This window comes from Adiantum capillus-veneris, chromosome 24 (assembly GCF_014529385.1).
Source record: "Adiantum capillus-veneris isolate H3 chromosome 24, ASM1452938v2, whole genome shotgun sequence".
Taxonomy (NCBI): domain Eukaryota; kingdom Viridiplantae; phylum Streptophyta; class Polypodiopsida; order Polypodiales; family Pteridaceae; genus Adiantum; species Adiantum capillus-veneris.
This window is the reverse complement of record NC_140954.1, coordinates 53,957,353-53,973,134: the sequence shown is the minus strand read 5'-3', so window position 1 is coordinate 53,973,134 and position 15,782 is coordinate 53,957,353. Positions and strand designations below refer to the sequence as shown.

The following is a 15,782-nucleotide window of genomic DNA, read 5'->3' as shown; positions in this document are numbered from 1 at the left end:
CCAAAATCAATCTTATGTCTAAGCTATGTTCAAGAGTCTTTACATGAAGTGGCCGATAGACACAGACCATGGATGGATGATTAGAGCTACAAATAACTCATGAAGAGATCTATATGGGACTTGTCCAAATGTGAAAGTGACAATTGGTAATGTCAAAGATGAGCAAAACTTCTTTGTGTAGGAGATGTCTGCCTATCCACTTATCCTTGGGCAGCCATACATCACAGTCGTTTGCATGGAAACAAAGGTCTTGGATGATGGTTCTGCTTATGCTAGGATAAATAGCAGAGATGGGGAGTCAGGCATGCAATTCTTGAGTGTGTGTGTGAATATCATGAGAGGAACCACGATAGTCTTCATGATTATCCTCTACAAAAAAAAAAAAACAAAGAGTTTAAAGACTACAGGGAGACAAGGGGTTTTGACCACATAACATTGTAAAGCAGGATTGCAATGGTATAGGAAGAAAAAGGTTCTCGCCTGACCCAAAGCAAGAAGAAGCTTTTTCTATAGGTTTTTAGGGGTCAATATGTTTTATAAAGCTTGAGGATATGAAAATAAGTGGACAACAATATGTATATAATGTACAAAAATAGATGAAGGAAACAAAGAGTTCAAAGACTACAGGGAGATAAGGGGTTTTGGCCATGCAGCATTGTAAAGTGGGATTGCTATGCTACAAGAAGAAAAAGGTTTTTGGCTGACCCAAAGCGAGAAGAAGATTTTTCTATAGGTTTTCAAGGAATAGCAGAGCACAAGTCAGTATGTTTTATAAAGCTCGAGGATATGAAAATAAGTGCACGATAATATGTATATAATGTACAAAAATAGATGAAGGAAAATGGTTTTGTAGAGGATAGTGAATGCATTTCAGGTTTTTTTGAACAAGTTTCTCATGTAGATACTATGCTTGAGCTAGAGGCTATAATGGATTCTAGCATGCAAGATGGAATCCACGTTGTGGAAGTATGTTCCATGGAAATGTATGATGTGATTGAGGCTTTTGAAGATAAAAAATATTTCAATGCTAAATGAAGGTCTGAAAGTGTATGGTGGAGACCAAATACAAAACTATGGCAAAGAAAGTGAGAGTAGTGGCCTTATCTTTACCATCAGATTGTAGGAAAAAGCAAGAACAAGCCTCTTTGCAGCCAAATCTCACGGATCCAAAAAAAATTGGACACAAGTTTATAATGGAATCCCTAAAAGAGATAAAGGTTGGTTGTGAGGAGTTTTTAATAGAAAGAAGAAAAGAAGTGTTTTAAAGAAATGCGTTCAAGACATGTTAAGGATTTTGTTTTCTAGCCGCATGAGATAGGGTGTGTCGATCCTAGTGTTGTTGCACTTATGATGATATTCACTATCGCTCATGTACCTTAAAATCTACGTCCAACCCCGGTTCCAAAAGCACATTTTCTAAAGCTAATAGAACTACTCAATGAGAAGATTAGCATGGGTATTTTGGAGGCTTCTTGTGCACCATATTCAAACAGGTGGTTCATTGTGCCTTAAAAGAATTGAGCTTTGCATTTTATACAAGACATGCAACCTATTAACAAGGTTACCATCAAGAATGTGGGTACAGGACCAATTGTGGATGAATTTACAGAGGCATTTGTAGGAAGGTCAATTTCCTCAATAGGATATCTCTATTCAAGGCACGATCAAATTCAGTTAGATGTTGAGAGTAGAGATTTAACAACCATGAAAACACCTTTGGGACTGGTAAGGATGTGTACCTTACCTCAAGGAGCAACAATTTAGTTGCACATATGATGAATGGAATGAACAAGGTTCTACTTGACTTCATACCTCAAATCACAATGCCATTTCTTGATGATATGTCTATCAAAGGATGTGAAGACAAAGACAAAGATGAAGCTATGAATTTGAGGGGGTGTCGTAAGTTTGTTGCAAACCATATCATAGATGTGAGAAGATTTTGTCAAGGTTGTAAGAAGTTAATCTTACTCTATCAAGACAAAGTCTGTATTTGGAGTTAATGAAGTATTGATTGTGGGGCGTATGTGTGGTCCTTATGGTATTTGGATACCACATTATAAACATGTAGCAAATCCTCTTTATAGGTTGTTGAGAAAGAATCAGAAATTTCGATGCACACAAAAGCCATGAGGAAGCTAAAGAAGCTACATCTTTCATCACCAACCTTGAGGAAGGTAGACTATGCATGTGAAAGACCTGCCATTGTGATAGTGGACCTTGTCCTATAGCGATAGGATGGGAAATAGGGCAAGACGATGACGAGGTAACAAGGTATGTGGTGAGGTTTGGGGCCAAGTTTTTGAGTTCTCTCCAATGAGGAATTATGGGGAGTGGTCACATCATTGAGATGCGACAATGAGTACTTTATAAGGGCATCAATAGTTTTGGAAACTAATTGTTTTCCCCTTCTTGGAATGATTACAAATTGATCAACTCCTAACATTGCAATGCTATGATGGATAGGCTACATATAGTCTTTGAATCTTGAGTTCAAGCATATTGCAGGGAAGGAAAATCCAATGGTACATATGCTATCTACGGCAAGGTATGAAGATGAACATGACATGATTACTGAGGAAGATGATGTAGGCACAAAGTTTTACACTATTACTCATGAAAAGAGTAATCATGCATGTTTTGTATCTTCACTTGAATCCTTTTTAGAGGAACTATATGAAGGTGAATGGCTCTTGATAGGTCACTACTTAAGTACCTCGAAGAAACAGGATGATTGGGATGAGCAAGAATATAAGAGGATAAGAAGAAAAGCATATGGATACTTCTTGAAGGATGGTTGGTTGTGGAAGCATCCTAAACAAAGAGATGGAACATCGTTGCGGGTAGCGTGTGATAAGGCTACTCAACAAGAGATTATCAAGGAGTTCCATGAAGGTTTATGGGCAGGACATCGAGGTGTATGGGCAAGTAAAAGAAAGGTATTGGTGGAAAGGGATGTATAAGGATGTGGCTGAGTTTGTGGAGTCATGTGCAACATGCCAGATGTATTCAAATATACGACATCATGATGGGCTATATCCTACTTATCCATTGGCCATACATTACAAATGGGTTGTGGACTTGGTCACAATGCCTTTGGAACTTTGGCAAATGAGGTATTTGGTGCTTGCAAGAGAAGATTTGACTAATCGGTGTGCATCAAGGACAAAGAATACAGAAGATATGTGTAAATTCCTTCTTGAAGACGTGATCCATCATTATGGATGTGAGGGAAAAATAACTGCAGATAGAGGAGAATTGGATGCTGACAAATCAAGGAAATTTCTCTAGGATGGGCATCAAACTAGATTTAACATGTGCTAACCCAGAGGGCAATGGAAAGAGTCAAAGAGGGCATCCTTTTGAAAATTAGCACTTTGGCTAAGGTTTGTGAAGGTTATCTTGGAGAGTGGCCAAGGGTGCTATTTTCATTTGCGTTATGGGCTGACCATATGACGCATAGTTCAGTCACTCGCTATATGCCTGTTGAATTGATGTATGGTCAAAAATCTGTGATGCCAATTGAAGATGTAGTTCTTACATGGAATGATTGACATGGGAATATGTAATGAGTAGAGAATACCTTCTTGCATTGCGCATACATCAATTGGAAAGAATTCATGAAGACATTGAGCTTGCAAAAGCTCGACTAAAGGATGCAAGGTTGAAAAACAAAGATGGATTTGACAAGAGACATAGGCTCATACCAAAAGCCATCGAAGAAGGTGATTGTGTGTTGTTGTATGATAGTAGCCTTGAAAAATAGCACTCTACAATAAGGAATCTTGCAAAGAGATGCTTTGGCCCTTATGTTAGGCATGTGCATGGAAACCCACCAATTTACACCTTGCATGAGTTGGTGGATGGGAAAGGAATGAAAATTCCCATTGTAGGAAAAAGTGTTAAATTTTTCAAAAGAAGAGGGGATGTTGATCCATTCACAACATAGTGAAGATAATGATGGGTCCAACTACATGCAAACTGAGGATGAAAGTGAAGATATGGTATCTGACCATGAGTTTTGATGCTTATTAAATACTATTGTGGCACATACCGAAGGATGTGCAGGTTTAGAGGGGGTGGATGTCATATTGTGGCACGTACAAAATGTGAAATAAAACATTCACCTCACTTTTTTCACCTTTTGATGCATGGAAATAAAATCAATCATGTACATACTGTGATATATGCTAAAGCGACTCCTACGATAGCTATCATGTACATACCTATTTGGGAGTCTTTGCCCTGGATGTGGTGCCCTTGCGTGTTTATCCACTTGGTACCATGACTAATTTGGTTTTATAATAAACATATTACAAGTGTTTCATGGTGACACACTCATCTCGACGACAAAGATGATGAGGGCAAAACTGCCAAAAATAGCAACTAGCGGGTGTCGTCGTAAAATTGAATGGAAAGTGATCCAAATAGAATATTGAAAAAAATGATGCATATCTATGTTTTTTATGCTTATGCAAGATATTCCAAAAATTTAGGGATTTTTTGGACTTAGTTGGGATCTTTCACATAAAAAATGGCCTTTTTTGGGTCAAAAATGACTTCAAAATGACCTACTTTTGGTCAAAAGTGGCAAAATGACCCAAAAATTGACACGTCAGCTGATATTTTTGTGGGGAATAGAGGGTTTCTTTTGAGTAGAAAAACCTGCAATTTTCTCCTTTTGAGAAATTAATATCATGGTTGCTCTATGAGTGTGTAGTACAGTCCTGCCTCTCCGCTATCTTGTATTTGAGCTTCTGAGGGAGTGAATTAGGGTTTCCGTGCATCAAAATGGTGTGTGGACTTCAATATGGAAGCTCCTAAATCTCTAAAAATTAGAAAATGGTCATCATGAAGGTGGAAGCTCATGTATTCCTTTCACCTGTTTGAAGTTACGACTATGTAATTGGGGGCGAGGCTACATGATTAGAGGTTTGGGTTTTTGAATGGGATTTGTGCTTGTATGAGAGTTGAGGTTTCATAGATAAAAGTTTAGTGTTTTCAATTGCTCTTTTTAAGTAAAATTGGATGTGAACTGGTGACCCTTTCATCACAAACCTGCAGATTCCAAGCATAATAGGAAATAGGGTTTGTGAATGTTCTGTCACGAACGCTCTTAGAGTTTAAACCATTTTTAGGAAGAGTAATGGTGATTTTTTTGACAAAGTGTTTGTGATTCTCATCACAAACTCCCACAGCCAAAGGTTTTGCACCTTCCCAACTAGATCACACACTTTCCAACAACGTAAGTCTTTCCTAGGCAAGCTACGAGTCTTTTTCCGCTCAAGTGAGCTATTGATGAACCCTGTGCCTGTGCAAAATGTAAGAAATGCAAACCATTGATATATGTGAGATGAAAAAAGAAGACACACATGCACAAATCATGTTCTAAAAAATGATGAATGTTGTGTTGCTGGATAAGGGACACAATTCTAATGATTTAGAGGATTCATGGCCAATGAGGCTAGAGAAAACTGGAAAGTAATTTGCACGGTATTTAACGGATGGCCTAACAATGTTATGGAGGGAAGAGAGCGCCCATGCTTACAAATTCACACGACTCAATATTTGCATAAGAATTTCCAAGATGAGCACAAGCGTATAAGTGAATTATGGCACTGCGCAAGGAGTGAGGATGAAGCGACTAGCTTGTACAAAAATATACGATCTTGGTGGGCATTTGGCAAAGTGTCAGACTATAATTTATCACAAATGGATTACTGGCTAAGTTGGTGGCATGTACGGTACCCTCACTGGAGGAAACACTTTGTTGGGGTAAACATTAGCGAGCCATATTTTGGGTAAAGCTCACTAGAGGCATTTTAGATTGTAACTGACAACAACTATGTTGTAGGAAGTGGATGATTTTTCATTCATTCCTACAACGAACATGGCAGAAACAAAGCACACGAGTTGGTTAGCAAGCAAGGGCAACAAAGAAATGCTGAGCTTGTATGATGCATGTGTGTTTGATCTATTGAATGCTTTGCTCCATGACGTGAAAATGCTAGCTTTTGTGGAGGGCAGATATCATGGGGTTGGACCTTCCGCTAAAAATTTGGTTCGTCGGGCAGTTAAAAGATGTGCACCCAGACCAACCGATATTGCAAGAAAGATTGAGGATCAAATCGGAGGTACACCTCTCTATCAACACCCAATAGTTGAAGGGGATACTATTACAGTATCTAGGAAGCAAAAACAGATAGGGCATGTCAACTGTGATGAGGAAAGTGCTTACCAAATAAGCGAAATGCTGTTACGTATTTCAGACATCAACTCGAGTTCCTGACACAAATCCATGTTTTGTAAACTAGGGCACCGATGCTCCTCACTGTGAAAATGTCCTCCTTCACCCCGAAGGCCTTCAAAGGTGGTGCAACACAAGAGAACAAGTCAAGAAGCTCCTTGGCAAAAGGAAGCAATTTTCCTAATGTTGGTCAACTACTTAGATGCAGTCTCTGATTTGGTTGCAATTCAATTAAGGTGCACACTAGGGTGGCACGCGAGGACAATGCTTTCCCAATGTTCGATGCATGGAATCATCTTTCCATTGCAAATTGCAAGATATATGAAGCCATCTTCACTGGCGACGTTGTGCAATGAAGCTTGAATCCTTCCCCATTTCCTCAAGTTCAAGAGAGCTCGTTTGTCCACGACTTTAAAGACATTTATGGTCATTGCTTGACAATTTTCTATGCAAGCAATCGAGAAAACCATGCTTCCCAAGCATCTGCGTTGATAGGTTTTGACACTCTAGCAATGGGTCCAAAAAGCGTGCTTGGTTTAGATCCCAATGGAGGGAAGTTGATCCCCTGGTTTCCCTGTGTGCTCAGGTTTATCTACAAAAGCTCAACTATCTGGCAACCAAATCTATGCACATGAATTTGGGAAGGGTGGCGACGGTGCTCGCTTTCTTGTCTTGCTTGAGGGCCATCACATGACGATCGCTTCAAGTCGAAGAAGAAGATGATGCCCTGGTGCAGAAATTGTCACCCTGTCTACACTCAACTCAACAATCATTGAAATGGGGAGCCATGGCGTTAGTGGAGGGAGTGAGCGACCCACATCGCATCAAGCACTGGTGCCAATCCCTGGTCACCTTGCCTTCTCAACAATCCAAATGGGGAGCCATGGCATTCAAAGAGCAAGCCAACCCTATCCATCGCACCACGCAATGGGCCAGCCACCCTTGCGTTCAATGTAGTCGTACCCCCATGTATGCATCTTCAAATTCATATGAGTTGGCACTCAACCTCCTGTCAACGTTTGCTGGCAGTGCATTTGACGTGGAACCCCTCGTCATCCTGGTAGAGCTACCGCATGGCTGCACCTCGAACGTCCCCATTGCTCGGGTTTACGTTGGTGCGCCCAAAACCCTCGTGCCTCGTCGCACTCAAATGGCCATGTGGACGCTTTGGATCCCCTCCCAATCCACGCCCGACTTCCCTACCCTTCCCTACTGTTGATGCTCACTTAATTCATGAGTCTCACAACCTGCAAGAAATCCTCTACAACACCAATTTCGTGGTTTAGTTATGTTGGAAGAGGCCGATGTGGAGAAGTATTAAAATGATGATCTCACGCGACCCGCCTCTGGCGGGGTCTCACTTGCTCTTACCAAGTGGTCAATCCTATACACTTTCTCAAGCTCACTCATGTGAGTATTTGTGTATGTACTTAAGTGTGTGTATAAATGTGTGTGTGTTTGTGTACACATTTGCTGAAAACAACTCTCTCTCTTCTTGATCTCACCGTGTTGAACAAAGGATGTGATTGCATTTGAAGAGACACCCTCGCTTCACATCTGCTGAAAAACGCCCATAGCTCCTTGGGCGTGCCCAAGTTGGGCATATCTTGCGATCAATGCATTCCAAGGGATGACATCTTGGCCAGGAAGCTCCTCAAGCACTTTTTGTGCTTTATGAAGTGCACCACATTTGGCGGGTCCCTTCTTTTTGGCCGAACGGGCCTCGTGACTCATTGACACCCCCCTTGTTAGGTGGGATCTACGGTCCACCATCTTTGAACGATGTGGACCGTCGATTTATTATCAAGAATACAAAAATTCCGGCCGGTTGAGCCCTTGCGACTCGAACCCACCACCTACGCATCCGGAGGCCATGACTCTCCCATTAAGCTATCACACACCACTTCAAAAGTAGGTGTGAACATAAAATGATATAGAAAAAATGACGGGGTGGGATCACATGGTGTTCGCTTGGAGATCACTTTGAGATGGACGGGGTCACACTGCAAACACTTTGGGATAGTCGGGGTCACACTGTAATCACTTGGTAATGGGTGGGGTCACAAGGTGATCACATGTTAATTGAGATTCACACGGGGATCACTTGGCGGTCACTTGATGTTCACATCAAATTTACTTGGGGTTCACTTTAATTGTGATCACTTGGGGATTAAACCGCCATTGAACGGTGCAAAACCGATCCCGTCGCCCCCAATCAATAGGGACAGTAGATCCCACGTGAGAGAGGTGGTGTCAATTAGAGGCACCGGACGAAGCTCGCTGACGTAGCCACGGCTTAAGCCTTGACGATTTACAAGCTAGGATTCGCCATCCTCATACAATGGAGGCACGAGCTGTCCCCCCCTATCAGTACTCGTCGACGGTACTTGCGAAGATATCCCATCGCATTTCGCGTGCAGGGGCAAGGACGCCGAGCTGCTCCTCTTTTCCAATCTCCAGATATGGAACCACCATTTTCTCCAAGTCTCGAAGCAGCTCGCCATCATCCTTTCCGGCTGCCTCTCTCGACTTCGCCTCCCCACCGGTTGACTTCGACCTTCATGTGAGTTTTTGTTTCGTGCCGCATTTGGTGAGAGAGAGAGAGAGAGAGAGAGAGAGAGAGAGAGAGTCTTGGCGAGTGATGCCTATACTACTAGATAGAAGAGTGCGTAATTTTGGTAGGAGCACAAATTTAAGCACCATGAGGCAGAGATTCCAGCTGCTCTGTTATTTGGTGTTTCTGGACTATCAAAAATTGTCTCTGCAAGGCGAGAATTGAGTAGTGAAGGCGTTTGATATATCATTTCATCTCTCTCTCTCTCTCTCTCTCTCTCTCTCTCTCTCTCTCTCTCTCTGAAACTGGGCTTCAATTGACAAGCTTTAGAGGGTTTCGGGACTCCTTGATCACCCTTCAGCCACAAAGCCTTAGAGCAGCACCTCGATTGCCATCATATTTTACTAACAAGCTTTGACATCCTCAAAAGGCCAAAATGACCTATGAGACCAAACGGATACAACTTGGTGGATCTAATCCAATGTCTGGGTACAAAAATAAAATGAAGTAAAAATGAAGTGAAAGTGAAGTAAAGTGAAAGACTAAAATCATCATTCTCTTCAGTGCCCAAGGATGCCTGGCATCGGGCGTTGTCTGAGAAAGTACTGCGTCGGTTATTGAAGAGCTTCATCAATGTCCGAATAGTCGTATTGGGTGTCTCCCATGTCGTGCTAGAATAGTCCTGATCCTCTGATGGAGGCTCCATCAAATTCGTGGTTGCCCTCGTAGACGTGGGCGTCTAGCTCTCCCTAGCTCAATGGCTCTGCCAGGTGAGGCATGCTCATCTGGCTGCTGAGTCCTTGCTCTAAAGACGTCAGTAATCTCCCTCTCTGAATGTCTCCCATTGCTCGATCTCCTCAAGAGACTCCCTGTGTCTGCGCAGCTCTAGCAAAAACAACCTGAGGCATCTTTGATCCTGATATCTCATGACTCCAACCAATGGTCCAAAGCCCTCTCTAAATAGATGCAGCCTTGTATCTCATAGTATACTGGACGATGACAAATGTGAAGTAACTCTGTCTTTGGCTAACTGGCATATCCTAGCCTCTGCTGGTACTCTTCTAAATCTGCCAGTCTCAATCTCTAGCTGATGCGATGATGTGCGCATCTGACCAATAGCACATTGTATCCCTGACGATAGTACATGTCCCTGCAAATTGTGCTCCTCTATCACCATCCCTCTCAATATAGTTAGCAACCTCATCCACATGCATGCCAAATAGTGTAGGAGATAGCGGGCAACCCTATTTCACTCCAATAATGGCGTGAACCAAATCAGAAATCCCCTTTGGAGTGCATACATGCCCCACAACTCACTTGTATACAGCCGTGATCCCCCAAATCAACTCTTTGGGTACTCCCATCTCCTGCAGTCTGCACATCAATCTAGCTCTGGGCTCTGTATTAATGTCTTCGCGGAAATCCACAAAGCAACAATAGAGCCGTCTCCCACGTGATCCCCCCTCCTCAATAATGGCTCTGAGTGTCAGAATATGATCAAGAGTAGAGAAACCTCTCCTAAAACCCGCCTGTCCTGCTGCACGTACACCCTCTCTCTCTCTTTCTGCACATCTGCTTAACTACGCTCAAGGATGGAGGGGGAGAGAGAGAGAGAGTAGAGGAGTAGCAAGCAGATTTGTCTACTGCCTTACCATCTATTGATCGCTCTGAGAGATGCTTGGTACAAATTTCTCTTTCTAGTGTTGATGCGTGGCCTATACATTCCTTGACTCATACTCCGCAATCGCTACAATCTCTGTGGGGTTTTCGGAGATAGATAGGACGGTTGTTGGAGAGATTACAGATTTTTATGTTGGGGCAGCCTCTGACAAGGACGGTTGCGATATGGTTGGTGACAGTGCTGTCTGACCATGCGCAGGTTTTTATGCAGTTCAGGTTTCATGTATTTATGGGCCTGGACGAGGTCACACCTTCCTGATCCGGTGTTGCAAGATGCCTCTTTGCAGATGATGATTTCACCTGTTAGTCCATCTTTAGAGGATCCGGCCCTACGCCTTGCTACATCTTTCCTGAGCCTTCTGAGGCATCTAGATGTCTATTCTAGTTGAGATGTGGTAATGTAGTTAATACACAAAATATAGCCCCTTTTTTGCCCCAAAAAAAAAGTAGTTCAGAGAGAGAGAGAGAGAGAGAGAGAGAGAGAGAGAGAGAGAGAGAGAGAGAGAGAGAGAGAGAACCCAGTACTGGAATTTCGTTACATCGCTTGAGGTGGATAGAGGCTTGAGCACATTTGTGTAGACTTGGTCACGATCCAAATATCTTTACTTCACCACCTGATTAGAGTATCTTTATACCTAGATGTATCCTTTGGTTTGGTCCCCATAATCTCCTTGTATACCTTGTATGACCTATGGGACCAAATGAACATGTCATGTGGTGTGAGTGGAGGTCATAAGTGACTCTCGATGCTCAAAAATGGCTGAAATGAGCGTCACAATAGAGAGTCCACATCGTGGTTGGGAGAGGAAGGTATGTAGGGAGAGCTCACGGTTGAATATATGGGGAAAAGAGGACCTAATGTGGTCAAAAGCTGAGCACTCAAGTAGTGTGTGGTGCTCACTCTCTCGCACTTGACAAGGGTATAAGGTGCAAAGTTGATGAGACTTCTCGCCAGTGCCCCAACGTCCTATCTCGCAGCGTAGAGAATGGGAGCTAAGACGAATGGAGGCAATGGTGCGGATCGCACTTAACGGGATGGGCTCAAGGATGTAGGGATGGGTTCGGTTACGTCGTTCGGAGAAGAAGAGAGGTTTGTAGTTTGGGGCAACGTGGGTGGTGTAATGGCTGAAGCGAGAACCTCCGGATTTCTCTCAAGCCGTGATAGACTGGCGTTGTAAGAAGGCCTCATTAACTTGGGAGTCGATCGACGCATCCTTGACCAAGTGACATGCATCCCATCTTCCAAACCATTTCTTGATGTCAAGCATCCACCCCTAACTTAGTATTTTGCTCTTGCATGTCTTTTGGACCTTTTGACTTGCTTCACATGTTATTCGAGGAAGTCGGGCTACTTTGTGTCTTAAGCATGTACTCCACAACCCTTTGCATGCCCAAGACCTCAATGGGAAGCGATCCGGACTCAAGAAGTAAGAGCATGTAGGGTGTTTGTGTCTTGACTTGGAGAAAGTTGGTGAGAAAACGCTTTTGAACATTCTCAAACTCTTTTCAAGTAGACTTCCCGATGCTTCCACCCCATACCTCCACTCCATAAAGAAGCATCGGTGTCACCAATGTGTCAAAGAGGTACTTTTTGAGAGCCAAACACTTGATCTCTCCAGCATTGCACATGTTTTCAAATGCATAATAAGCCCTCGTTCCAGCTTCCAAGCGACGCATTGCACAATCCTTCCATTTATGATTGGATGGAACCTCAAGGCCAAGGTACTTGAAGTGATCTACCACTTCAAGTTGCTCATTGTTGTATACAATGCATGGATTTTCGTCATTGAGGGTCTTTACAAGCATAACCTTGGTTTTGGATCCATTCACGATCAGCCCGCTATGTAGGCAAAAGCGTTCCAAGACACTCATAAGCTTTTGTGCATCTTCTAAGGTATGTGCCAAGAGCACTACATCATCGGCATAAAGCAAAAGCATGATCACCGCATTTCCAATCTTAACCTCTTATATGCCTTCTTGCTGCATAGAATCAAGAATTATGCATTCCAATTCATCAATGAGTAGCCCAAAGAGGGTTGGGGAAAGTGGGCAGCCTTGTTTGACACCAATGGTGCTTGCAAAAAATTTTGAAATTCCATCTCCCATAAGTAATCGACATATCACTTTTTGGTAGATGTGAAAGACTGCATGCATAAATTCTCTCGGCACTTGAAGGCTTTGCATACGTCTCCAAAGATTTCCTAGCGGTACCATGTCAAAAGCTTTTTTGAAATCCACAAAGCAACAATACAACTTTTTAATCGGGACGCTTCCATAAGAACTCGAAGAGTGACAAGGTGATCAATAGTCTTATGATGCTTTCTAAAACCTGCTTGGCCAAGCGCACGTTTGCCATTCTTTTCAGCCCAATCACTTATCTTCATCTCCATGATACATCCAAATAACTTTGCCATCAAAGAACCAACCATTATAGTTGTTCACATTGTTTACATCTCCTCCTTTGTGCAAAGGTTTGATCCAATTTGCACTCTAATCATGAGGCATGCCATGCTGAAGTGCAAGGTTAAACATATCGCATATCCAATATCGTGTTTTCTTGCTTGTCTACTTAATCGTTTTAGCCTTGACACCTTGAAGGTCCCCTGGCTTGCGAGTAGCAAGTTTCTCAAGCGCGCGGCATACATTTTCAATGGTAAAGAAGGGAGACATAAACGAAAGGGAGCTACAACACTCCAACTTATCAACATTAGGTTGCTCATAGAGGTTCTTGCAATGCATATACATATCCTTAAGAGTCAAGTCACCAAAGCTCTCAACACTCTTGCCTTTTAGATTTTACCAAAACTTGCCACATGCATGTGCTTTCTCTTGCACTAAAAGAACTTGTTTTTTGACTTCTCACCTTCTCCTCTTCTTTTGAACAAATGCTTTGTATTTGTGTGAATATTCCACGTAAACTTGTCTTTGCTTGCATCCAATCTTAGCAAGTGTTTTCGGGCTTGACTACATTCCATGTCAAACCATTTCTTCTTGGTGCTACTCTTCTTAGATGTCACGTGATACATCCAACCCTTTGTGTCCGTGGACAAGCTACAACATGATCAGGGTTCAGTTCAGTCAAGTCAGTCTAGAATAGGAAGTGTTCTAACACTTTTGTGAGTCTGTTTGCAAACCGTGCATGCCCAGACACTTAGTGTAGATGCATATCCTCTGGTTGCACACAGCATGATCATAAGCATTCCCATCAGAATCCATCAGAATCCTTCAGGGAAATTTTCGAGTGCATTTAGTCTATTTTTCCTATTTTTGACATTTTTCACTTATTATTTTTAAGTGACTTTTGTTGGAAAGTAGGTAGGGCAATTTTGCTAAGTTTGTATATAAGCAAACCAGAGCTATCACTTTCTGGCAGAAGAGGTAGCAGGAGCACTCGCTCAACAAGTAACTTCTCAGCAGAACCCCAAGCCCTAGCGTTTTTGCTCCACAGCAACCACCTAGCGTTTTTGGACCAGATCAGCCAACGTTTTTGCTCTTGCAGATCCCTGGCGACAGAAGATTGAACAAGAGACCTAGCGTTTTGCAGTTGCAGGCCATCGGACGACAGCAGAGTCGTTTTCAGCCCTAGCGTTTTTGATTTGCAGATCAGCCCCAGTGTTTTGCAGATTCACCACGACAGAACACCAAGAACCACCAGCGTTTTCAGTTTTCAGCCCTTAGACACTGCAGATCTACTTTTGTTGGAAAGTAGGTAGGGCAATTTTGCTAAGTTTGTATATAAGCAAACCAGAGCTATCACTTTCTGGCAGAAGAGGTAGCAGGAGCACTCGCTCAACAGGTAACTTCTCAGCAGAACCCCAAGCCCTAGCGTTTTTGCTCCACAGCAACCACCTAGCGTTTTTGGACCAGATCAGCCAACGTTTTTGCTCTTGCAGATCCCTGGCGACAGAAGATTGAACAAGAGACCTAGCGTTGTGCAGTTGCAGGCCATTCGACGACAGCAGAGTCGTTTTCAGCCCTAGCGTTTTTGATTTGCAGATCAGCCCCAGTGTTTTGCAGATTCACCACGACGGAACACCAAGAACCACCAGCGTTTTCAGTTTTCAGCCCTTAGACACTGCAGATCAAGTCCCGAACCTTGCAGATCTCACCTTCCCGCAGCAGTTTCTCGCCGCACGGTCAGTTTCCGCAAGGTTTACAGTTTCAACCCGAAAAACGCAGATTTCAGCATCTGCGTTTTCAGCGCGTCGTCGTCGCATCGTCCCCATTGACATCGTCACCGACATAGAGTCAGAATTCAACAGATAAAGATTTGCAGATTTCAGCCCTTAGCGATTTCAGTTTTCAGCCCGTCTCGTCGTCGTCCTCATCGTCGTCGACATCGTCGGCAAGTCCAAGCATTGTAGAGATTTGTGCAATCATAAGTAGACCGTTCTTGTCATAGAGAGTGGGGCCTTCGGAGGAGGGTTTTGACAACATTCTGGTGTCATATTCTCTTCTCTCTCTATCTCTGAGTCTCAGTACCTTCATTCACAGTGTTCACCACTTTGTTTGTGTCCATTGCACTCTCTCACTAAAGGAACGGAAGGCTCTCCCTTCCATAGGAATAAAAAGGAACCTTGATCACAATTTGGAGCACTCATCTTGAGCAAAGTTCAAACATTCATTCCGCCGCACCTTACATTGGTATCAGAGCTTTGGCAGTGTTCTGTATCACTCAAGGAAAGAACCACATAATTTTTTTTGCTTGTTGCGGTCGCATGAACCCAAGTTCACTTGGGCGTGTCGATTCCTAATTGTGTTTTTGAAGAGTGACAGGAATCCCAGGAAAGAAGGGCTTGTCCAACCTGCCCTTGTGCCTCTTTTCACTCATCGAGAGCGGACCGTGCACTTAGCGGCCGGCCAATCGACGTGAGGTGGGGAAAAGCAACCTTGGTGTGAGCGCAAGGCCGCTAAGGGGTGCTCCCGCGGAAACGAGTAGAACTCGGGTGAAGAGAAGATCTTCTCTAACACAGATTGCAAGCGAAAGAAAACCCTCAAGAACCTCAAGAACCTCAAGACCCTCAAGAACCCAAGAACTCAAGACCCACAAGAACCCAAGTTCCTCGTGAACTTAAGAACCCAAGACCACAAGAATCCACAAGAACCCAAGACTTCAGTGGATGGTCATCACTCGAAGCGGAATGGATACTTCGCTTGGAGGTGATGAGCATGAGAAAGGCGAAGAAGAATTTTTCCCACCAGGAGGTTTTTATGACCCTCCTCCTTCCCCATCTACGCCAAGGATTGCACCAGATCCTATGGAGGCTTTGTGCAAGACGATGATGGACATGATGACAATGT

General features: G+C 43.2%; 1 protein-coding gene across 2 annotated transcripts in view; it reads left to right on the top strand.

The window, feature by feature from the left end:
• The first annotated feature begins 8,527 nt into the window (after positions 1-8,527).
• Positions 8,528-15,782, top strand: part of LOC147426384 (Glycine cleavage T-protein family) — a 101,481-nt gene continuing 94,226 nt past the window's right edge. The window contains exon 1 of one of the 2 annotated variants that reach the window (XM_086498473.1): positions 8,528-8,810. In XM_086498473.1, the coding sequence (XP_086354599.1) occupies positions 8,589-8,810 (222 nt within the window). In that variant the 5' untranslated portion in view covers positions 8,528-8,588. The remainder of the gene's footprint in view (positions 8,811-15,782) is intronic. The other variant, XM_086498474.1, reaches the window with a different exon arrangement.